This window comes from Bacillus rossius, chromosome 6, assembly GCF_032445375.1.
Source record: "Bacillus rossius redtenbacheri isolate Brsri chromosome 6, Brsri_v3, whole genome shotgun sequence".
In the NCBI taxonomy this organism is placed as follows: domain Eukaryota; kingdom Metazoa; phylum Arthropoda; class Insecta; order Phasmatodea; family Bacillidae; genus Bacillus; species Bacillus rossius.
This window is the reverse complement of record NC_086334.1, coordinates 5,628,538-5,655,171: the sequence shown is the minus strand read 5'-3', so window position 1 is coordinate 5,655,171 and position 26,634 is coordinate 5,628,538. Positions and strand designations below refer to the sequence as shown.

Below are 26,634 nucleotides of genomic sequence, written 5' to 3'. Positions count from 1 at the left end.
GGATTCACTTCGTGATAGGCTGAAAATTCAAACATGTGTGCAATTCTGCTGGTTCTGTTATTGGCCTCGCAGTTTAACTGGAGCTCCATCTGGGCCAATGAGAGAGACCATCGACCAAAGAAGCTTCCAATCACAAGCTACCCAGTGGAGACGCCCCACAAATTTAGTACCCAATGAACACGCGGGTTTCCTTGAGATGTGCAGAGGATAATTGGTGGCTATCCCAGAGGTCATTGAATCCGCGAATTTTTCCGGTCCCTGGAGATAACATTACGTAATATTGTTCGCAGGCTTTCAACGGCTGTCGTCTGAAGTAGCTTGGCTTCTGGGTTGTAGCCGTGTCCTCGGCATATAATTCACATTGCAGTCGCCATCATCAGTAGGTTAACTGCTCCCTGATGATAGCGACTGCAATGTAGACTGAAACGTCGGTGAATTATTTGCCAAGGACACAGCTACAAACACAGACGCCAAGCTACTTCATAACTAGGGACCGGAAAAATTCGCGGATTCAATGACCTCTAGGATAGCCTACATTATCCTCTGCATTTCTCAAGTAAACACGTGTGTTCATTGGGTACTAAATTATGAGGCGTCTCCACTGGGTAGCTTGTAATTCGACGCTTCTTTGGTCGATAGTCTCTCATTGGCCCAGAGAGATTCAGTTAAACTGCGAGACAATGGCAGAACCAGCAGAATTATACACATGTTTGAATTTCAGCCTATCACGAAATGAATCCGCGAATTTTTCCGGTCTCTATTTACAACACTACAAGCAACTTCATTACACTACGTATTGCTTACGGAATTTGGCGCATAAATATATATTTTTTTAATTGATTTTTTATCCAAGTATAACTTTCTATAAAGCATGGAGAATGTGATCGAATATTTAATAATAGGTTATTATTTATTTTGTTTTAATAATCATACTAGTGTGCGCATTTAGTACTGCATTAAACCGTGCATTTATGATTTGTGTTGTCCTAGTACTTCAAATAGTTGAAGTTATTTGTAAACCGTTTCCTAAACAGCTTTACAGTTTTATACGCGCCCATTACTAAGCATAATAAAAAATAAGTCCGTGGTCTAAGAAATTTATGCTTGAATGAAATATCAATGGAACTATACCTTTATGTACCAATTTTAGTAAAAAAATAATAATTTTCATAGCTTCTTAATTAGGTGCACCATCATAAAATTTATAATTTAATGCAAAAATTCTAAACATTGTCTAAAACCTCTGGCTGAAAATGTTTTGACGATCAAACTACCAACCTAAAAAAAAGGTGTTAAAATAATCAACTTAAAAAATATTTTTAACAAATTCGTTCAAATTTATTTTAAAACATCTTAATGTTATTTTAAACCTTGGTCCAAAGCACATACGATCACGTATGATGAAAAATAGTGTTTGAAGGTCAAAATATTTTTTAACTGCTTTAGTAAGCAAAACATTAAATTCGTTGTAAGCAATTAATTGCGGGATGTATTGAGTTAAAATCATTCCAAACATTTTCGCTGATGGACTTGAGAAAATGTTTTATCGATAATTTTAGAATATTTGAGAACATATAGGATCTCATCTACATTTAATTCTTAAAATGGTTCAGATTTTATAGAAGTTTCTATAATATTTCAAGAAGGAAAAGGTAGTTCGTAATATACCTACGCCAGTAGGCTGTGCCCAAAGAGTTATATATATTTTTTATTTACAGTACTTATTCCTTTCTTTCAACAGTATTTCAATTTAACGCAATAATACAATTATAAACAGAATTATATAATTTGATTTCACATTCAAATTTTTTTCTTCTTTATTTCATCCTAATTAACCCCTTCTTAAGTTCACTGTTCCCTGCAACATATAGCTTGTGCTTCTCAAACGTGCTTTCGCTTTGAGTTGAATTAATTTTAAGACCGAGTAATGTTATAATTAAAAACTTTATTTTAAGCTGGCTAATTTAATTTATACTTCGGAATGCCGCCAACATTATTTTCATAAATAACATGGGATAATTGTAAAACATAAATTTTTATGTGTTCATATGAAAACTCTTAAGCAGTCGAATTAACACTGATGGAAAACATAGAAATATGCATATTTTGAAATTATTTTTTTTAAAAAGTTGAAATAAATAAAATTGATTATTAAGATAAAATAAATACTCTAAATATTAATGAGTTCGTTTGTAAAATATTATAATAAATTGAGAATATACTGTGAGAGCCTAATTGATGGTTGAATATTCTAGTTAAACAATGCATTGTCACGAAGTATTTTTTTTCAATCAATTCATATCCAATTTTTACTGGGCACAACTGAAAAATAATGCACTTCATGAGTAATAATTAGGGACCGGAAAAATTCGCGGATTCAGTGACCTCTAGGATAGCCTCCATTATCCTCTGCACATCTCAAGTAAACACGCGTGTTCATTGGGTACCAAATTGTGAGGCGTCTCCACTGGATAGCTTGTGATTCAACGCTTCTTTGGTCGATAGTCTCTCATTGGCCCAGAGAGCTCCAGTTAAACTGCGAGCCAATAGCAGAACCAGCAGAATTGTACAAATGTTTGAATTTCAGCCTATCACGAAATGAATCCGCGAATTTTTCCGGTCTCTAGTAATAATAAAACCGTTTAGCTCGTGAAGTCATAGTCTATCAGATAAGTATAATAATTTTTCCGTATTTTTAAGGAGAAAAAATATTTCAATACTTAAGTTTAAAAAAAATAGATTAACGAAAGAGTACAGAACGAAATTGTGCTTGGAACGAATGCCGTCCTTCGGCAATTTTGTACGCAGTAAGTAAATAAAGAAGTCGTGTTGAAAGTAGCATACCTCCGGGCAAATCTTCTGCTCGAAGACGACAATGCTGTTTGTTTAGTGGGGAGAGCTTGTGGGAGGAATGAAGCGTCCAGGCGTGAGCAGAAGGCGCTGGGGTGTCGCAACATCGAGCCAAACAAAGCAAGGAGCCGGTTGGTGTTGGTGCTGCTTTGCGGGGGTGGGAAATGAAGGGGGTGTAAGTAAGCGAGCATCTCGCGATGAAGCAATTACCCCCCGGGTCGTAGTGAAGCGGCCAGCTGCGGCCGCAGATTCCTGACGACGTCGGCGACGTCGGAGAAACGAGGAAAGAGAGGAAGAAAAAAAAATACGGAAGAAAGGAGCAAGCAACAGAACACAGGAGTTGGCTCTTTTTTTTTCACCTCCCCTTCAACCCTCCCTTTTTTTTCCCGACCAATCGTATTCAAACGTTGTGAAACCACGGACCTCAAATCTTGGCAATTGAGAAAAATTTTTGTGTGTCTCTTAGAAAAAACAATCAAAAATTTAAGAGTTAAGGATTTAAATATACATGCCTTGGGTAAAATTGCAATTTAATTTTTTCCTCAGTAATTAACGTCGTTCGTTCTCGCACTCAAATTGTTTCAAGGTGAATATATGTTTTGGCTAAATGAAATGTTCAGTGAAATGTTACATGATGAAATTTAACTAATGGTTTAAATAAATAAAATAATTTTTTTTTTTACAAAAATAAACAAATTCTAGTACAGTTGCGCACAATTATGAAGTAAAATGTGTTCAAACTATCGTTTCATGATACATGAGCACACAGCAATTGTTGAAGGCTGATTACAAGCAAGGAAAATGCTGTTTGCGGCTGATGGGCTGTCTACATATCAACGAAAAGAAACACCACCGTCAGCTGGGATCGAATACACGACTTTCATCACCGAGCGTGCAGTAATAAGTTTGTGCCCCTACATGCGAGCTCAATATTCTCACAGCACTCAGTACTTGTTTTTTACCTCATCAGGAATTCTGAAACGTTCATTTATTCACCCCGACATAGCTGTTTCCCGGAAAACAAAAAAGGGTCGATTCACCGCTCAACTTTACACGTAACGCCTGAAAAACCACCCCCTTCCCCCCAATCCGCCATTTTGCTTGCGCCGGCATGACGTATGGGCAAATAGAATGTCATTTTCCTTCTTCGAGCGATAAATCTGGCCTCCCCTTTTTTTTCCACCTCCCTTCACCACCAACTTCGCAGCGGTGTCAATCATACCCCGCCGCCGGACACTAATTAAATTTCTCCCCCCTCCTTCCATCATGGAACCGTGCCATATTTCCTGCTCGATGCGTGCGCGGCTAATTTCAATGTAGGCTGGTTCATGGAGTGAGTGGAATAGGTGTAGAGGGGGGGGGGGAGAGAGCTCGAGAGCGAGAAACATAAATGCGGAGCAGAAGGCCTGGGCTAATGAATTGGCAGCAGAAGTAATTGGTGGCAATCAGCGACGTCATCGGCACATCACGGTCAGGCAGCCCGGGTGAGAGTGGCGGCGTGAGAGAGAGAGAGAGAGAGAGGAGGAGAGAAGGAGCTGGAGGAAGGAGTGGGGGAAGTGACGGACGATGGCCGGACAGACAGTCAGAGGCCGTGACAGGTTAACGGAAGCAGCGGACGAACGAAGCACGTCTGGCCGGCGACACGAGAGTAAACCCCCCCGCTCTGACGCTGGCTTCACGGAAAACCCCTGCGAGGCGCGGGATAGGCAGCCCGCATTGCGGTGACGTCACCGGAGCGGTCCAGCGAGGGTTATGGTGGGAGAACCTCTCATCAGCGCATCCGATATTTTATATCCTAATAAAAAAATAAGAACTCGACAAAACTGCACCATGTTCAGTTAAACAAAAACAAATATTTCTCAAAAAACGCATTAAAAAAACAAGTTTTGAGTTTTACCACCACCAAAGATTCCTTGCAGTGCCACTGATAATTTCTAATGTGAACAATTTTGAATTACACTTCTGAAGAGTAAATCTCGTTACGTAACTACAAGTAATTAAGGTCGACAGCAAAAAAAAAATTCTTTTAGAACTTAATGGCTTATGAAAAGCTTTAATTTTTGACATAAATTATAGAATCAACCATTTGATCTTGCTCTTTTTTTTTGTGCACGCTTGCATGAAAGGAAGAAAAAAATCTGTATGCTCATCTGTCATGAAAGGATAATTTGACATAATTTTTAGAATAATAACACGTTGTTTCCAATCCAATAGGTCGGGTTATGGTAGAAAACGTGCCGGGGAAAGAGTTATAACCCGCTTTGGAGACTGATTTTAGTAAAACCTCTGCTCAGTAAATGTGTATGTAATATAAAGAACATCCCTTCCGTGTTTCAAACAGACATATACTTGAAAGACATTCAAGAGCTTTCATTTTAACTAGAACTCACAAATTTATTTCAGTCTTCCTTTAAATTAGTTTTCCAAAACCATAAACGCTTGTTGTTTAATTTCATAACAATAATTAACTGGCAAGATAAAACCATTGTCGTCTTAATTTTTATTAATTAATTAATGTCTGCAGTTCTGTGGTTGTGCTGAAGTGCTAATGTGCTGTGGTAAAATAAAAAGTACGAAATGAGAAATAACAACTTTTTTCAAACATGGCGACATTTTATTTTAAGACTAAAAAGAATAAAAAAATCATAGTATAAAAAAACTAAAACAAAATCGTAAGTTTTTGTCCAACAGCCAAACAATGCACACCAACTCTGTACAACTACAAGCGTGAATGCTTGATATAATTTTTTTAATTTTCCATCACTTTTTAGGATGTAGTCATTACGAAAATGAGTATTTGAAATTTATAACAATATTAAATTAGAAATAGTAATGGGGTGCTTGGTACGAGGTACAGAAATTATGTATTTTTTAATTCTCCTGTTTTTACTCTTCATTTATGCAATGTTTCATAAAATTTAGATACAAATTATACAACTCACAAACAATTATAGCAGATTCGATAGTGTGCCTACTAAGGGTGTTATGTATTGTTTTAATACAACCCATGCTTTTTATCGTTCAGCAATTGTTTGCTTTAAAAAAAATTGTTTTGGGACAAAAGTTTTATATAAACATTAAATATTTTACAAACAATTAGAACGGATTCGATTATGTTCTCGCTGAGTGAATTATTACTTTTTATGTCCTCCAGTTTTTTTTCCCACCACTTGCAGAAATGGTTTGTCATATAAAATAATTTAGACATAAGTTTTGGTACTACTCATACGATTTATAATAGGTTCAAACGTATGTGATATTTGTCATATTTTGTGAGCTATACCGATATTTCAGTTTTTTTAATAAACCTTCCCCATTTCTATAATTTTGTGGAATTTTGCCCATTATTAGAGACCGGAATAATTCGCGAGTTCAATGACCTCCAGGATGGACTCCGCTACATTCTACACACTCGGGCAAATGCCACCTGTTCATTGGCTGCTGACTTGTGAGTCGTCTCGACTGAAAAATCTGTGATTCGACACTTCTATGAGTGAGGGTCTCTAATTGGCTCTCAGTCCTCCAGTGAACCAGTAGAAGAAGCAGAACTAAAGTATAATTATTTGAATTGTAGCATATCACGAAATGAATACGCGAATTTTTCAGGTCTATACCCATTATATATACAGCTGCAGACTTTTGATTGGTCGAGGCCAGGACCACGGCCTGCTATCTGCAGGAGTCGGTTCGTGTTTGGGTGTCGCCACAAACGACGATAATGACTCCGCGAGCCGCCCGCCAATCACAGTGAACCCCGCGCGTCACGTGGTTTGTACTATGCGGCTGTTTGGACGCGTGATGGCCCACCGCACGCCACAACCGATTCACGTCCGTAGAGCCTCCCGGTCGATTTATGAAGTCCTTCCCAGCCACCATGCTGTACCACCAACGAGTATTGTTTCCACACACACGGTTTATCACGGAAACAATTGCTTGTCTCGGGTTGTGATTAACTACTGTCGATTCAACGTATCGCCTGATGACGTTTACCGAGTGAAAATTAAGGAAACTTATGTATAGAGACCGGAAAAATTCGCGGATTCATTTCGTGATAGGCTAAAATTCAAACATGTGTACAATTCTGCTGGTTCTGCTATTAGCTCGCAGTTTAAACTGGAGCTCTCTGGGCCAATGAGAGACTATCGACCAAAGAAGCTTCGAATCACAAGCTACCCAGTGGAGACGCCTCACAATTTAGTACCGAATGAACACGCGTGTTTACTTGAGAAATGCATAGGATAATGGAGGCTATCCTAGAGGTCATTGAATCCGGTCCCTACTTATATATATATTTATACATGTTTACCGAGTCTTTCAACACTCGCTAGTCATGTGTAAACATCTAGCCTCAGTAACGAGCATAATCACGTGTTCTCCTTTTGCAAATAAAACTTATAATACGAAACAATGCCGAGCGTGATAAATATATGAAAAGAATTTATTTTAGCGAAAAAAAGTTTCAAAAAAATTTTTTTTTAATCTAACTATAATTCTGTTTAACAAGCTGGTACTTTCGTTCATGAGGTTTTAATTCTTAATGGCGCTTTGAGAGTGAAATTTTTTTGTATGCACCATAAATGTAATGAAATAAGCGCGCATTACGAAACGGAAATCTGACAGGTTGAAATAATGCGCATGCATGCAGGAACTGCTATAGCCACGAGTCGAAGTCGTCAAGACCCACGGAGGATGTACAAAGTGTATTGGTGTGCTAAAGTAAACTTTGTGGTGGTGTAAATATCCTGGAATAATACTCTTTGTAAACTTGAATAGTCATAACAAAATATAATAGCAACTTTGAAAAAGCTTTTAATAATGTTAGCCGGAAAAAGTGTGTTGGAATGAACACGGTGTTTTTATGCTTTTTTTTTAATGGTTTTATAAAGCATTACGAACGAGGCGCTATCTATGACATGTTTATCATACGAAACATTGCAGTCCAATGATCCAGGATTTGAGAATTTCGACAAACAAATATATGTAAATACTGCCAATCTTGTTAATTCATTCCACAGTTCATACTATACATTATCTGTATTAACCTGAAACAGTTTAAAGCACACAGTACTAAGTGTATGTTTATGTAATTGCTTTTGTCTAAACAACTAAAATTATATTTTAAATAATTCCTAAAAACAAACCTTAACATTATTGAGGTGATTTAACATTATTTTAATAATATTATTTTATTATAACTAGCTGAATTATCCAGCTTGCCCGGGCTGAACACAGTGTGAAGGTGCTTTTTTAATCGGATGTAGACAGTAATAATTGTCTTCTTAATTTGAAAGTTAGTGTGCAAAATTTAATCAATAGTTGCCCAAATTCTAAACCAAGTGTCGGAAAAGGGAATGTATAAGTAGTGTTTATAAACCTTATATACTGAATTAACTTTGTGTTAAAATCAGATGATGATATTAGTGTCGTTCTATTTTTAACGTCAAGTAAGCAAAATTTCATCTAGGAGGTCCAAAATATTTATTTAAGGGGTAGGTAAAGGAAATTGGGGTTATTTTTGGCAACTCTCGTGTTTTCAGTGAACGCAGTTTTTTGAATTTCGTGTGTTGATATTAAGTTCCCCTATTTGGTAAAGTAGAATAGGGGTGCTTATTTATAAACCCTATATAGTCAGGGATAAAGTAGTCTTAAAAGTAATTTTATTTTTTTATTTTTACATCAAACGTGAAAGGTTTTATAGGGGAGTAAAAATTTCTTCTTTAAGGGCCAGGAAAGGAGGTGTTGCAAGCTTACTGTAATGCAGGGCTGTGAAATGATAACAACATTGTTCACTGCAATATTTACTGGGCATCTTTGTGTGCAGTCACACGCCGAGCCTACAGACACACTCTCCCCTCGCGAGCTCTCCCGCTCCCGCTTCACGGCACCCCTCTGTCCGCTACCCTTCAAAAACGGTTTCAATCCTCCCCTGCCTGACCCTCTTCTGCCAGTACAGTCTGTCCATCACCATTATTGATACACAACATCAAACATTCTCCACCCCCTTGAAACCATTGGTTTCAAATTTAAAATGCTGAGTACACACACAATTTGTTGAGAACAAACTCACAAAAACTAGTCTGTAGGTAAAATCACAAGTTTCTGAACAGGTCGCTTCAAGATGCCACTGGAAGTTTTTACATTCACCACCCTGACTACACCATCAGTTCCAGGAAATGTCTCCTGGACAACTGCTAGTCGCCATCCAAGAGGAGGCATGTTGTCTTCCTTGACAAGGACCACCATTCCTGACTGAATGTTGGCATTCTTAGACTGCCATTTACTTCTTTGTTGTAGTGAGTTCAGATAGTCTTTAGACCAATGGGTCCACAACTGTTGAGATAACCTTTGAACATATTGCCACCTGGATAGCTGCTTCATTGGTAAGTCAGACACATCAGGCTCAGGAAAGGACATGAGTGGACAACCAATTAGGAAATGTCCAGGACTAAGGTAACTAGGGTCATTAGGGTCGTCGCACAACACTGTCAGTGGCCTGGAATTGAGACATGCCTCTATTTGAGCGAGCAATGTAGTCAGCTCTTCAAAGGTAAGAAGGGATTTTCCTGCCACCCTTCTCAAATGATGCTTCAATGATCGCACTCCAGCCTCCCATAGCCCACCAAAATGAGGGGAACTTGGGGGAATAAAGTGCCATGTGATACCCTCTGATGATGCAAACCCATGTAGCATTTGGCTGGATTCATCATTAAAGAAAAGTTTCCGAAGTTGTTGTAGTTCCTTGTTAGCACCAACAAAGTTGGTAGCATTGTCACTATAAAGATTTAACACCTTGCCTCGGCGAGCTATAAACCGCCGGAGTGCCGCAATAAAAGCCTCTGACGTAAGAGAACTGACCAGTTCTAAATGGATCGCTTTTGTTACCAAGCAGACAAAAACAGCTATGTAGCACTTGACCACAGATTTGCTCCTGACACTACCAGATTTTACTGCCAGGGGTCCTGCATAGTCAATACCAGTGTTCAGAAATGCACGAGCAGGCCGAACCCTTGCTGCTGGTAATTGGCCCATCAGTTGTTGGGTAACAACTCCCTTCAGTTTTGAACATGTCACACACTTGTGGATGACAGAGCGCACATTTTGACGAATTTTTGGTATCCAGAACTCCTGGCGCAATGATGCTATCAAAAGTTGAGGCCCCGCATGTAGCAGACGTTTGTGTTCAGCTGTAATTATGAGTCTTGTAATGTGGTGTTTGGGTGGCAGGATAAGTTGGTGCTTGTTACCGAAAGGCAGCTCCGAATGATGTAAACGTCCACCCACACGTAAGCACCCCTTTGTGTCAATGAAGATATTCAAGTCCTTTAACTCACTTTTAGAGTTGACTACATTAATTTCCTTTAAATCATTTATTTCCTTTAGAAACTCCTCATGTTGTGCAATCTTGATGCAGGTTTGCAAAGATTTCTGTAACTCTTCAGCTGCCAAGAAGCCTGTCTTTTTGTTCACTGTATGTCTTGCATTGTATGCAAATCTTTGGACGTATGCAATTACTCTTTTCAGTCTAGCTAGTGAGGAAAAGTCTCTCAGAGTGTTTTGAAAACAGTTCATGGTTGGTTTTGTTGCCATTGCAGAGATCACTGGCATTCGTTGTTCTGGAGTATTTTTGTCTTGATCCTTGCTGGCTGTACAGGGCCAAGCATCTGGTTGCTGCAGAAGCCATGATGGACCATACCACCACAGATGTAAGTGATGCAATGTCACTGGATCAACTCCTCTAGAGATTAAGTCAGCAGGGTTGTCTTGCGATCTTACATGTCTCCATTGACATCCATTGGTTAAATCCTGAATATGTTCTACTCTGTTTGCAACAAATGATTTCCATCTTGCAGCTGGTGAGTCTAACCAGGACAGGACAATTGTGGAATCCGACCAAAGTGTGATACTGGAAACACTGAGTTCTAGAACTGGCAATGTCCTGCTTAATAGGTCTGCAAGTAGTACTGCACCACATAATTCCAATCGAGGAAGAGTTGTGTGTTTAACTGGAGCAACCCGAGATTTGGAAACCAGTAACTTCACTGCCACGTTACCACAACTAGAAACAGATCTTAGGTACAGACAGGCCCCATATGCTTGTTCGCTGACATCTGAGAACCCATGAACTTGCACATCACAGTTTAGACCACTGACAAGTACATGTCTATCGATTTCGATGTCTCTGACATCTGCTAGTCTCACATAGAGCTTTTGCCACTGCAATGTAAATTCTGGTGGAATGATTTCATCCCAACCTAACTGGAGGGACCAAAGTTTTTGTAGAAATATCTTGAAACAAATGACCACTGGACTAATCAGTCCCAAAGGATCAAATATGGATGAAACTGCTGAAGATATCATGCACTTTGTTGTACCACTTAACTGATCATGTGTCCTCATAGCTGGTCCTATAGTATTCGTTGCTACATGAAATGTGTCAGTCACTGGCTGCCACAATAGACCAAGAGTTCTTACTTCATCTGAAGTTTCAAATGAGTGCAGTGCTTGATTTTCTCTATACTCTGGTGAAATTGCTTCTAGAACAGCTGGGTGATTAGAACAAAATTTTCTTAAGGGAAAGCCACCAGAGTTAAGAAGTTTGATCAGTTGATCTTGTATGCTAAGTGCCTCTTCTACTGTGTTAGCCCCACAGAGTACATCATCTACATAAAAATCCCTCTTCAATATTTCTGCTGCTTTAGGGTACTGGTGACATTCATCTGCAGCAAGCTGCTGCAGGCACCTTGTAGCCAAAAATGGCGCAGAAGCTGTGCCATAAGTTACAGTTTGAAGCTCATAGATCTTGACTAGATCATCTGGAGATTTTCTCCATAAGATTCGCTGAAGTCTGGTGTCATTAGGATGAATGTTGATCTGTCTATACATTTTTTCAATATCTGCTGTAAAGGCTATTGCATGTGTTCTGAATCTCACGATTATTGAATACAAGTCCTGCTGTATGGTTGCACCAACCAGAAGTGTATCATTGAGGGATACACCTGTTGTGGTTTTTGCAGATGCATCGAAAACTACCCGTGTTTTTGTTGTTGAACTTGATGCCTTTACCACTGCATGATGGGGAAGATAATATGCCATATTTTCATTTCTACTCGTATCCCTTATTTCTGACATGTGCCCTAACATCTCATACTCCTCCATAAATTTATTGTATTCAGTACGAAGTTCTGGTTGCTTGTGTAAACGATGTTCCAATTGCTGCAACCTTCTAAGTGCATGATCATGCGAGTCACCCAATTTAAGTTCATCTTGACAACGTGGTAATCTGACTGTGTACCTGCCATTGGAGTCCCTAGTGGTGTGGTTTATGAAGTGCTCCTCGCACTGAATTTCTTCCTTTGAGCCTAGTGCTTGATTAACTTCTTCTATTTCCCAAAATTTTTGTAGTCTCCTGTCAAGTGTTAAGTCACGTCTGGAAAGGAAAGACTTAGAATGTGAAGATGGAACCTTTGTGTTATGTGATTTAACACGTCCAGATAGGATGTAGCCTAGCTCTGTGTTTTGAAGTACTGGATAATAACCTGTCCTGGTTCTTTTATCCCCCTTTAACAAATGACAGAAAAGCTCAGCTCCAATCAGAAGATCAATTCTTCCTGGCTGATCAAACTTATCATCGGCTAGCACAACATCATGAGGAATGTTCCAGCCTTGGGTGTCTATGGATACTGCTGGAACATTGTCAGTTATTTTTTGCAGAATTGCACAGTTGAGATTTGTCCTAAAGTTGCTAGTGTTAGAATGCAGCTCAATGTTTACACTATGAGTTGCTTGAGCCAGGACATTACCGATTCCATGTATGGGCATTCTGTCGTATGACCGCCGTAGATTAAGTAACTTGGCTAATGAGTCTGTTATGAAGTTGCTTTGTGATGCTGAGTCAAGTAGGGCACGGCACAGGTGCAGCTTTCCTGAACTGTCGCATACCTTAACTATGGCTGTTGACAGTAAAACATGAGTGGTACTTCTGATTTTCAAGCTACAATAACTTGCTGTTGAGCCCCTTAGGCTATTTGCATTGCCAATGCCAGATTCTTGTGTTGATGCAGTGCTGTTCTCTAGGTATGATATTTTATTGTTATGATTCTGGCGGGTTTCTTGATTTTCTCGATGTAGCAGTGTGTGGTGCCTTTTTGTGCATTTTCCACAATGGCCAGACCAACATTTTGCTTCATGATGAGATGATCTAAGACAATTGAAGCATAAGTTGTGCTGCCTTGCATATTCGTACCTCTCTTCTACACTGGCTTCTGCGAATGAACTACATTTGTAAAGTGAATGATTCTGATTACAGAATGGGCAATTATCAGTGTTAGTTGCCACAAAAATGTTAGTATTTCTAGAAGTGCTAGCATACTTGATTTTGGAATCATTTGAAGTGACACTGGAGGCATTATTGAACCTTGCATTTTGACTTGACTGAATAAGTTCCAGTGCCTGGCATCGCTTTTCCAGAAATCCCAACAGTCTCTCAAGGGAAGGAAATTCACAAGATGCAGTTTCGTGTTCCCACTCCCTTCTTGTATTGATATCTGTATGATCAAGCAATATATGTATGAGCAGGGTTTCATGAAGTGGTGTGTCAGTCTTGAGACTAGTTATAGCATTTAGATTATGCCTGACATGGCTAACGAGCTGTCGTAATTGTGGTCCTGACTCTTTGGTTACTTTTGGTGGTGTTAACAGTTCTGTTACATATTTGGCCACAATAAGCTTGGGATTGTTATAACGCTGGTTTAGTAACTGCCATGCCACTTGAAAGTTTTCGTCGGAAATAGTCAAATTTTGCACCATTTCAAGTGCTTCACCTTTCAATGAAGAAATCAAGTAGTGAAGTTTCTGTACTTCTGGGAGAGATTTATTGCCAACGATCAAACCCTTGAATGTGTCCCTGAATTGTACCCATGTTGCAAAATCACCAGAAAATGTAGGCAGATTGACTGCAGGGAGATGTAAATAATTGGGTTTGCCATGGGTAGATTTATCTGTTGAACTGAGTGTCATAAATGTTTCTAAGTGGGCCTTAACATGATAAAACATAGCTTCAAATTCCGCTCTGTGTTCACTATGGTCAGTTTCTTCATCATCCAATTCCAATTTTAATTGTACATCGTCAAACCGTGACCATAAGTCGGGAAGTGCCTGTAATCTACTTAGAATCTCACCAATGTTCTGAGATTCACTGTAATTGGATGCAAAGGTTTGCATACGAGTCAATGAACCCTTGTACACAGCGCGTTGTTTCTTAAGTCGTTTGCACTGATCCTCATCCATGGTCAAAAATCGACATACAATATACAATGGATATGAGTAGGAGGATTAGTAGGGACAAGGGAGGCCTGTCATGATGTCTGACTAACCTGTCTCTGTTCAATGTTGATCCTGAAGAACCCCAGTAGTAGTCCAAATTATACTTCGTCTGCTGGCATTTGCACTTTATTGCTGGGAATACTTGTCGCGGATGAACGCTAGTTCAGATGCGCGCGTAGTTGCGTTTTTACCGCTCGTGCCTCGCCGGAAACATGCGCGGACGCGACCGGGAATGATTGCGATGACGTAACACGGGAAGCTCCCAAACTGCACCAAGTCTCTTACACAAACACATTGACTGTTCGTTACATTTGTATAAATTACGCCACTGTATTGTTAGTCGTGTTTTCATAGTGCGCGGAACCGGTAAACACTCACTTGTCGTACCGATCCGGCCCGGAGGACCAAAATGTTGCAAGCTTACTGTAATGCAGGGCTGTGAAATGATAACAACATTGTTCACTGCAATATTTACTGGGCATCTTTGTGTGCAGTCACACGCCGAGCCTACAGACACACTCTCCCCTCGCGAGCTCTCCCGCTCCCGCTTCACGGCACCCCTCTGTCCGCTACCCTTCAAAAACGGTTTCAATCCTCCCCTGCCTGACCCTCTTCTGCCAGTACAGTCTGTCCATCACCATTATTGATACACAACATCAAACAGGAGGATTGATTATATATTTTTAATATAATGTATTCAATAGACTTTTTTATGAAATGATGAGTACAGGAATTTTCCTCCTCTTTTGAATGCCAAGTGTGCAAGAAGTTATCAAGTTGTACCAGTTCCATACTTAAAGTAGTGGAAAATATAGACGCGGGTGGTTTTTGTAAAACTTATATATATAATTTATGGAGGAAAATTTTTAAATTAAATGCAGACAGTTAATTTTCTCTTAACTTGAACGTAGAGTTTCCATAATATCAACAAGAAGTACCATTGTACTGATTTAGGGGTAGTAAGAGGAACTAGAGGTGGTTCTTCGAAATCTCATGTGTACAGGAGGATGGGAGATATTTTTTAAACGAAAATATACAGTTATATTTCTCTTCATTTTAACGCCAAGTGTGCAAATTTTTATTAATGAATACTAGAGACCGGAAAAATTCGCGGATTCATTTCGTGATAGGCTGAAATTCAAACGTGTCTACAATTCTGCTGGTTCTGCTATTGGCTCGCAGTTTAACTGGAGCTCTCTGGACCAATGAGAGACTATCGACCAATGAAGCGTCGAATCACAATCTACCCAGTGGAGACGCCTCACAATTAAGTACCCAAGGAACACGCGTGTTTACTTGAGAAATGCAGATGATAATAGAGGCTATCCTAGAAGTCATTTAATCCGCGAATTTTTCTAGTCCCTAATGAATACCAATATCCTTTTTTAATGGATGGAAGATGGGGACAGGGTGGTTTCTGAAACTTCGTGTGGGAAAGACGATATGGAAGACTGTTTTTAAATCAGACGAAGCAGTTAATTTTCTCTTTTTTTTTGACATTAATTACGTATAATTTAATTAATATTTATCAAAAGTATGCTAAAAGTAGGGACCGGAAAAATTCGCGGATTCATTCGGCGATAAGATAGAAGTCAAATACATATACCTTTAAGATGATTTTGCTATTGGCTTACTGGTCATCTGGACGAATCTCAACCAATTATAAACCTCCAACCAAAGAAGGATCGAATCACAGACAAACCAGTTGAGACGACTTACAAGTCAGCAGCCAATGAACTAGCGTTATGTGGCCGAGTGTACAGGGAAATGTGCAGTCCATCCTGAAGGCCATTGAAACCGCGAATTTTTCCGGTCTCTAGCTATAAGGCATGAAAAAGTGGTTTGGGGTCAAAGTTCTGATTTAAGGGATTGCAAACGATATTGGGGATGGTTTTTTCGATTAGACAGTAACCTTTCTCGTGTTTCGAAGGTAAAGTATGCAACGTTTCATTGCAATTGGATGAACGGTTTAGGGAAAAAACGCGGAACAAACAAACAAATAAGCAAACATACATTTTAACATATATGTTATTAAACGTATAAGAAAAATTTCTTCTTTAAACAAGATTTAAATCACAGACCTCAAGCTTATGAAGCGTACATCTTACCACTATCCTACCCCGACAGAATGTTTACCAAAGTGACGCAAATACGTATTTATGTTGCTATACGTGCGTTAGCCATATTATCGGAATTTCTGCCTCTCCAGTCAACGACATACGGCTCATAATTGCGTGGTCGATCACGTGAGAGCTCGTATGCATGAGAGGGGCTCAAACACATATAAACCTCTACTTTCTAGTGTCCTCAAATAATGTGATTCCACCTGTTTGTAGAATGTCATTTTGGGTCAAATACTTGATTCTTCTCTCAAAGTTTCGTTCGAAGATGTATTTTTTTCTCTGTCTCGTCGTTGTTCAGCCTAATTTGTAAATCTGTTCTGTAATTATTTTTCCCGTCCAGGTACCATCCTCAGAATTATGTATTGTCTTAGAATGTAAATTTAACATCGTATATTATATCAGCCTTTTTTATGTTTGTTAGCCATCCCTGAGGTTTTCTAAATGATAACCATCATAATACAGCGATGGCTATATCCAACATATTATAATTATAACTTATGTATTAAGATAACACTATTTTCAGCTGTAAAAAACAATCTAAAAAAAATTCCCAGAAAATCATAACCAACTTTTAGAATCTTTAATTTTTTTTGTAATTTTATAAAGGTAATTAAACCCAGCTCCTTCTTTATATAATGTTACATTCCGGATTCATGGAGACTTTTCTCTCTCGATCTTTCTTCTGAGGCAATTCAAGGTTTTAAATAGCATTACGCGGCTTTGCTGCGAGGAACTAGCTACTCATAAAAGAACGATGATGGAGAACGAAACAGGAAATAACCACAAAAAGAGTTAGCTTAGAACCAAGTTCGCCGGAGGGAAATTTCCCAGGAGAAAGAAGAAGCGTAATATTATCGCTACCGGAAACTAAATTAATTCTCCTTTGATTTCTTAAAAGATGTACGAATCCGAAAACATGAAAAAGACCAAGGATTTTAAAAATGGTAGAATGAACTTAGTTCCTCTGAGTTTTCCTTTGCAGCGAATATAAAACAAGAGTTTTAAAAATCATTGCAAATTATAAGTTGATTTTTTTTAATGAGCATTTGAAAAATTATTCATTTAATATTAAAATATAAAGTTTGGTTATAAGCCTCTTACAATTCGCGATAGTGAATAGTGAAGTCGTAAATGTTCGTTTCATTTTTCGTGGTTCATTCAGCACAGGATAATTTATATGACGATGTATTTAAACTATTTCCCCCCCCCCCTTTTTTCTAAACCTCTTGAAAAGAAAGACTTTACTCATAAAGCAGTTTGGAGGTTTGCAAAGTGAACCTTATTTACCAACAACTAGCAACTACTCGGCATGCGTTGCAGTGCCACTCAAAGAAATAAAGTGTTTGCGTTTTAATTCTGTTAGTGAAGTGCTTTTACGATACTAAATATTTTTTGTTTGGAATATGTGTATTGAATGGCATAGGAATATCTGGATTGAACAGTGCATACTATAGTGGTTCTCCATCTTGTTTCCCGTTCCTTTTATGTCTCTGTAGCTCATTGTGTGGTTTTTTTGTGTTATAAATGTAGATCGACCAATCGCTACTCTTTTTGTTTACTTAGTTAAATCGGTAGCTAAAATAATGCTTCTGTGACAACTTTTACCAATTCGCTTGAAAAACGAAAATAAAATGCTTGTTATACCTATTATCTAAAGTCGACTGGCATTTGGGATTTCACAACCAACACTACTTGTTACGTAGGACACTTAATAAAATGTGCTGTTTGTATTTTAAAAAATTCAATTCAATTCTGTCATGCGTGCTCACTCATACACCTAAAACAAAAGAACTGGCCACCAAACTATATGATGTGTACACATTTGTTAAAACTACTCGCGCACCACCTATTGTAAATTAGTTGTACTGATTCATAAACCTTCACGGGCGTACGCACTATGTCTCACCAAAGTTTCATCGCAATCGTATGAACGATTTAAGAACGAGCATACGGGACAGACAAACAAACAATCAAACATTCATTTACATACATATATATATACATAAAATAAAATATAACAAGTTAACTAACATGCCCCACGAGAAATTAATTTAATTTAATAAAACTTCCACTTGTTATTTGTTAATTAAATGTACCCAGCGTCCTTTATTAAAAATATTAACATTTGTTACAGAGCTTCATAAATTCGTCAAAGGTACTCGAAGTCTTGTCTTGATGGCATGTGATCCAAAAAACCTTTTAGAAATTCTGTAATTTTAAAATACATTTGAATCAAACCAGTGTATTTTTTTTCCTTTCAAACGAACGCACATTTAAGTTACGTCTTTACTACGCATCGTTTAATAAAATAACAGAACCAATTGCGCATTTGTTGAACTGCTGTCCGTAGTAAAGCCTGAGCTAAGTTACCCTGACACAATCTAGCACAACGATATTTACATGAATGCCGTTATAGAAGCTTTCAGTTTTAACACATTGGCTTGCTTTGCGGTGCAGCTGTTGCAAAAGTATATGCAGTATAAGGCAGCTGGCACATGCTAATAACTGTTCGTTAGCAACGTCTGCAGGAAAGAGAAGTACGTGGTTACAACAAGCTAGTCTCTACTCTGCCAGAAGACCAGCAGTTATTTCAATATTCATTTTATAGTTGTTTTATTATTATTATTATTATGTATAACATCTTAGCACTCCGTGCACGGCATTAGGTAGGAGTAATTTCGTGAATGGAACTGAAGTAACATGGAACGGAAACCTGTAACCACAGTGCTGTCATCTGTGGTGGATGCCGTGAAATACAAAGTAAATTATTTAGTATTAACTATTGAATGAATTTTAACAAGACGGCCATTATTTGAATAAAATTCCTTGTCGAAAATAAAATGCAAATGTCGGGGTTTAGTAATTTGTTTTGTTATTTTCGCCTCTATCGGCGCTGTTTCACTATATAGTTTAACATTTCGCTCTGCAAATCGAATGATTCGGTAGTCGACGTAACTGATCCGGCAACGAATTCTAACGGCGGGTGCGTAAACTACACGTGATTGGCGTCAGTAAATGTAGTCTAAAAAATAATTTTCGTATATTTATAACGCTCAGAATTATTTGAAAGAATTCTACATTAATTCCAATGCCCGAGTTTGATATTTGTAACATGAGAACACGTGAATTTTCTCGTTTCGGAGGTTCTGCGTTGCACATCTCTCGTGAGTACTGGAAGATTTGCTTACTTTTTTTGGACAAACTTTCTTAAATAAAAGTAGTTTAACTGGCGCCAGCTTCCTAACATTAGTGTCACTGCCAGATCATGAAGATTTCTATGATATATACACTACACTGAACCAGTGTAAAATTTTCAATCAAGGTTGTGTACAGACTTTTATTTCAGAAATTTTTTTTAAAGACTATATGTAAAATATTTGGTTAGAATATTAATGTAAATTCAATGTCGGAAACGAGGGAATAGTTTTCTGCCAGTTCTTTCAAAATCATGCATTAAAGAAAGTCTGCTGCAGTTTATAATTTATTTATTCGTAGCGTCACGATGTTTCAATGACACGCCATAAATGATTCAAGCGAATCCGCTGAGACAACTCCGCAGGCCCATCGGCCCAGCCAGGAGAACACGTTTCTCGTAATCCGCTGCTATGTATACGGAGCGAGTCTACAGCCGTGCTGAATTATTCACGATGGCTGCTTCCGAGGAAAGGTTTACGTTATTTAAAAAAAAAATTACTTAAGCTGTGGTACGGAATTACTTGAAGAATTCTGTTTACAGAAAACTGTTTTGAAATTTTTATCTCATACTGATACTATAGCTAACAGCTTGATTTAAATAGTTTATAATTTTAATATATTAAATATCTTTCAAAAATATTGCACTAAAAAATTTAATAATTGGTTAAGGATTTGTTTATAAAATTACTTAAGCTGTGGTACGGAACTACTTGAATAATTCAGTTTACAGAAAACTGTTTTGAAATTTTTAACTAATACTGTAATACTGATATAGCTAACAGCTGGATTTAAATAGTTTATAATTTTCATATATTAAATATCTTTCAAAAATCTTGCATTAAAAAATTTAATAAGTGGTTAGGGATTTTGTTTATAAAATGGTATACGAAATGCACCAGAACTCAACATTAGACCAAGAACTGCTAGAGGGTTGATTTGGGACAATTATGATTCAAAAACAACAAAAAAGGGTTATATTTTTGAGTTTAAGAAAATTTTCAAAAGTTTTAAAACCCCCAAGCCTACACCAAATTATTATACACTGTTCCCTATAAAGTTAAATAATGTCCGATTTAAAATTTGTGTTGATCCCATTAAAATCGGATGATATTTATTGATTTTCAAAATGTCGGCCATAATTAAAAGATCCACGATGGCGGTCGAGTTCAAGGTCAAGGTCAAAGCTCCCCACCAGATGCTTATTGGTGGCTTGCCCAGGGGGAATTTAAGCCTCAATGGGAACATATTGAATTTTTGGATTTTTCTGGAATAAAAACGGAAAATTTTCCCTGAAACGGGGATTTTTTCCCCCCCTCAAAAAAGGGAAACTTTTCGGAATTTTAAGTCATTTTTGAGTAATTTTGATGAGATTTAACAACACAAATGGTCGCCATGGCATCACAGGTTGCTCAGTCATTAACCCCCTCCACGCTCCACCAGGGTGTCTGATGTCGTCCAAAAATAAAAGTATGTTAAATTTACTTATTAATTCAAAGAAATAGCAGTTATTGTCTCTTGAAAACATATAGATATTTTTGAGCATCGCCAAATAAATGTTTCTACTACATGAGTATGTTTTCTTACGAATGTACTAATTAATATTTGAGACAATATTCTTATAAAAGTGCCAAGTATATAGGTCGATTAACCTTCTACGTTAATATTACAAGCATATTTATTCATGTTGATAAACTAGCTCCATTTTTAATTGGCGTATCTCAGTAGGTTTCATTAATATTTTACAAGTAAACAATTTTGTTAGAATTTTCTAAAGGATCTATTTATTTATTTTTAAAATAACGGCGATATAAAATCGTTGTTTAAAATTGACACATATCATATTTTTTTAGTGTTTCAGGTATTGTGTGTTCTAAGATTTACAAAAAAAAAAAAAAACCTTCTTTATTGATCAAGTGACAGCTTAGCACTTGTACGGTAACCACAGTCATGAGATCACAAGGTACATTCTTGAGACCATTGCGGGTAGAGATGTTATATGATATCGTTTTACGTCAATAAAATTAGTTAAAGATCCAACCAGTTCAACTTGTAAGTTCCGTACAGCCAAGAAATTATCAATATATGGAAAATATAACGGTGAACACGGGGGAATGAAAAAATGGGGGATACAGTTTATCGTTAATTTTTTTTATAAATATTGTAGAATAATTTAGTGTTATGAACGAAACTATTTTTTTTAAACACATATTGATCATGCATAACATTTGTTAATTTTCCAATGTAACTATGTACACAACGTAGAGAAGGTACTGTGGCTGAAAGAAAAGTGAAGAATTTTGGGTACTGTACCAATACGAACAGGCGAATGAAATATTCAGAAGGTAGAGGAGCAGGTAGAAGTAGTCTTCGTCGGACCACAGGCGTCCCATTTCAGTGTTTCCTCGAATGTAAAATGCATAGAAACTACATTCAGTTTAAGGTCTCGCATGGGGAAAATGTACTTCTACAGCTCTTGCCCTACTGGGCAGGTTAGAGTTGTTTCATGCATGAAAATGTTGACTCGCCTGACGAAATATCACTGGCATAAATACTAGTTGGCACCTAACCAATGGACGTAGTAATATTTTAGTCCTCCACCCAATGGGCAGTACGTCTGGATGCTGAGCCAAAATTCTCGAGTTAGATACCTTTAAAGGTTTCAGATAATTCAATTCTGGAAAAAAGTTATTTCCTGGAAGTGGTCTAGTCCTTCCACAACTACAATGATAATTTGTGACTAACAACAGAAAGAGCACATTTTTTGATTGTTAACGATTATATTATCGTTGTGTTGACAGAAGAACATCTATTATTGAGGTTTATTAACTAACAGTTATATAAGTTTATCGAATATATTTCATTTAGTCTATAACGGTGTTTGAAACTTAAGAGAAGGGTTTACCTGCAGGTTGCAGTGACGAAGAAAACCGGAGTAGTACCACGAGTAAACCAGCGAATGTCTAGCCAAATACCCACTTACAAAAATTCAAGGTGTGAACCCACCGAAAAAAGATCCCTGATCACCATTGCATGAGGCGAGGGATCAAACAATTAACAGCCTTTTATACTTTAGATGAAGAAAACGGTGTCTATCAGAGTCGTTTAGTTTTATTTGGGCTCCAAATTTTGTCGACAATGGGATGATCACACGTGGATGCATACAACCAACATAGGGTAAGGAATGTCGATAACTAATCGGCATTTTGCATTAAGTGATAGATGTCATATCAGAAATCACTATGGCAGGAAAACTTATTTTTATTGAATTAAAAAAATGAATCACTAAAAATAAAAAGGTTTCAAGACGAAGGCTACACACGAACGTTTAGTTAATCCAACACTGTACACCACATTATATCATGTTAGAACTGACGTGAAATTTACATTTAAGTTAGTATAAACTATTAAATAAGGACATGTTTAGAAGAAGAAATCTTTTTAAAAGCAATTTAATATGGTAATATTATGAATTTATTATAATCATGGGCAAAAGCACGATATATTTTTAACTAAATAAGGACCCCTCCCTATTAAATGTTGAGGAAGATAAGAAAATGGAAGGAGGTGTCACGGTGCTAAGACACTGACTCTCATTTCAAAGAACCTCAGGTCGAACCAAAATTCTGCGATGCCCACTTATCCTCACCGTAGCTTACCTATCTGACGATGCTTTCCCCATTTTCATGGTTTCTGTCCCACATAAATTTACTGTATTTTCATGGTATTGATTTGTTTTTGTGGTTCTCCTGGACAATTTCTACTGATGTTTCACTACATAAGATCTATATTTTAAAATTTTTGTGAGAAATGTTATCCATTTATTGTCAAAAGTAATGCAAATATTACCACCAGAAATTTTTGCCTTGAATAAATAAGTCATTTTCATTATCTAGGCCATTTTCTTAGTCTCTACAACAGGTTGATGCGTAAAAATTACTTTAATAATATATTTTAGGAAACTTTTGTTCAAGTAGGTACCTATATCTGGAAAAACATGGCGAAAAATCTTAGCTTTAAAAGTATCCGCCTCTCAGTTCCTCTGTCTTGACGAAAAGTTAGCTCAATGCAACAAACAATTTTATGAAATTAAAAGAAAAGATAGGTGTAGCCGGAGTGTACCATTTTAGGGTATATAAAATCCACACACACCAAAAAACCTTAAAATTCTATTTTAAAAAACCCTCATTTCCACCAACAAAAGGAAAGAATTTGAAAGCAAATCGCAGGCAAAGTAGGCACTATAAACACACACCCCCCTCCCCCAAAAATATGGAATGGAATCTTGTGGAAGCCACAGCTGGAAAAAGTGGGAGCAGGAGAGAGATGTATGTGCGTGTGTATGCCTCACTGTCTTGTTGCCGAGGTTGGGAAGTGTGGGAGCGGTAGAGAGATACAGCTATACGACATGTGCCTGTGCCTCACCGTCTTGTTGCCGAGGTTGGGAACTGTGGGAGCGGTAGAGAGATACAGCTTTACGACATGTGCCCGTGCCTCACCGTCTTGTTTCCGAGGTTGGGAAGTGTGGGAGCGGTAGAGAGATACAGCTAAACGACATGTGCCCGTGCCTCACCGTCTTGTTGCCGAGGTTGGGAAGTGTGAGGTGTGGTAGAGAGATACAGCTACACGACATGTGCCCGAGCCTCACCGTCTTGTTGCCGAGGTTGCGCACGCGGCACACGAGGTACGCCGACTTGCCGACGAGCGCCGTCACGTTGCGCGGCGTCGCGGCGTCGAAGTAGGGTTCGTGGCGGCCGGCCGGGGGCGGCGGGGGCGGCGCCGAGCTGGCGTCGGGCGGCTGCAGCGCGTTGAAGCCGGGCCCGCCGGCGGCGCCGTAGCCGCCGCTCACGTACGACGCGCCTGCAACAGTTGCACTCGGTTGTCACGGGCTGGCGAGCCTCACAGCTGCAACAGGACATCTCCATTCCACCGTCGACAAGGGATCCCTGTGGTTCAAACATCAGCGAGCAAAAAAATATTTCCGCACACCATTCAACCTACATAAATGTAACAGCACGAAGATGCAAAATAATTTGTTCGTTTTGTCAAATTGCTCCCAATTCGTTTTTTTTAAACGTTTTTAAAAACATAATACATATAATAAACTAATATAAAAGCTTATTGTTACGAGGATGCTGGAGACGAGGCAGGCCAGGCAGCGACCAGTGGGAGGTCCAGGGAAACATGAAGCATTCTTTACTCCACTGTATGTTAATCCGATTAGAGCGGTGCCTCTCTTTCCCTCGCGAGTTTTCGTCACGTCCACAGAGCTTCGTCAGGGTGAAGAGTTCTGGAGACTTCGGAAGTTAATTCGACTTCGGTGACACCACGCTTCTGAGGGCTTCCAGAACTTTCCAGGGCGAGAGTTCCCAGTAATATAAGCTGATTACGACGTCCGGCGGTGCGTGAAAGAGTCTAGTGTTGCGACACCGGCGAGCGAATGCGAGACTTGTGAGAGCAGTGAAGGGAAGAGGGGGAGTGACTCCTTGGCGAGCGATAGTGGGCGGCGAGCGATGGGCGAAGATCGGATCATTGAAGGATCAGGGCATTAGGGCCGGTGTCGCGGCGGTTCATACGAGCGAACTCTGTTTTGCGACGCAGGTGCGCGGTAAGAGACGACGAACAGTCTAGAGAACCACTGTCGAGCCGAACTCGTGTGGAGAGAGTACCCAGTGTGCTTTCGAAGGTGTGATTACGTTCAAAATCTAGTCATTAAATTAATAGTGCAAATATATCAGCTGACAAATAACACTGCAATTTTATTACTTGTAACAATATGCTTACATACTTATTTAATTTATAAATAATATAGTCAATAATGTTCTCTGGCTTTCACGGCCATTGTCTGAAGTAGCTTGGCTTCTGGGTTGTAGCCGTGTCCTTGGCGAATAATTCGCCGACGTTTCGGTCAACATTGCAGTCACCATCATCAGGGAGCAGTTACCAACTGTAGCCTGTAGTCAAATCTAAGGAAAGTTACATGAAGACTAAATTCACACGATTGGCGTAAATTAAATCTTTGATTACAAAAAAATTATTGCACAAACAGAAAACTAGAAATAAAACAGAATGTTTGGTTCATCTTCATTATTCAATCGTTAAGTATTTGTCACGACAATTAAACATGTTCTCTGTTTATTGCGTGATGCAATTAGAAAGTCTGTGATCACATAAGGTTAGAAATTCCCAACATTTACAGACTTTTCAGTGATAAATTCCAAATAACTACATCCTCGTATAAACTACGACACACTACGACTTTATAGTTCTACGTATGCTCTGTTGTAAAGAGTGTAAACATTAGTGAGGAGGAAGAATATTTTTCGCTTTAGACTTAACAAATTTTACTAGATATTTATGATATATGATTCTGGTGAGATTATATTAAAAAAATAAACCTCATTACTTGTGAATTTAATAAAATACACTTGAGTAAACGAAGATTTCTGGATGATTTTTGACAAATATTTTCTTCGTAAATTCAAGGTGATTATTTTTAAGATTGCAGTTACATTACGTTCAAAGAAGAGTTGGAAAAATTAAACGTTCTGTTTCAAATTTAAGGTTGTATTTAATGTGATGCTCAAGTCTCCCCAAGATCAGCGGGTGTGTGACTGCATTCTGAATACTACTCACTCCCATTATCTGGTAAGTCGCAGCATGAGTGCAATCTGCACAGTTTTATCTCTGGTGCTCTCTCTCGCTTCGGAAGAGTTTACGACTCGTCCAGAGACACCAAGTTCTCCGCTTGGCACTTTAAGTTCTAAATTATTTCAGAAACTTTCCCTTGTAAGACTGCAGGTCGCGCGAGTCTCAATTATCGGGAGAAGCGAAGTTAAATCGAGTGAGTTTTTAGGGGCGGGAAGTGACTCGAGAAAATCGTAGATGTTATTTATCTTGGGCAGTAGTGAGCTGACTTTAAGTAGATTAATTTAAGGGTTTTTAATACTTGTCAAAAATAAATTAAATTTTAATACAATAGTTTTGACGTGATAACGTCTTATAAATCGATGAACGCCGTGGCTGCATGCACGTAAAAGTGTCACTTTCCGCCTGAGCCGAGCGTGCAAGAACCGGCCAACCACCGTGCGAGAAAATCTTCTATAATATACAAACATGATAAGACGGGCTTTTCAACTGATTCTTC

At 38.4% G+C, this 26,634-nt stretch overlaps 1 protein-coding gene across 5 annotated transcripts in view; it reads right to left on the bottom strand.

Moving 5' to 3' along the window:
• The window catches only part of LOC134532551 (protein sidekick-like), a 283,982-nt gene that overhangs the window by 35,778 nt on the left and 221,570 nt on the right, over positions 1-26,634 (bottom strand). For all 5 annotated transcript variants that reach the window (XM_063369064.1, XM_063369065.1, XM_063369066.1 and 2 more), the window contains exon 2: positions 24,136-24,347. In XM_063369064.1, the coding sequence (XP_063225134.1) occupies positions 24,136-24,347 (212 nt within the window). The remainder of the gene's footprint in view (positions 1-24,135; positions 24,348-26,634) is intronic.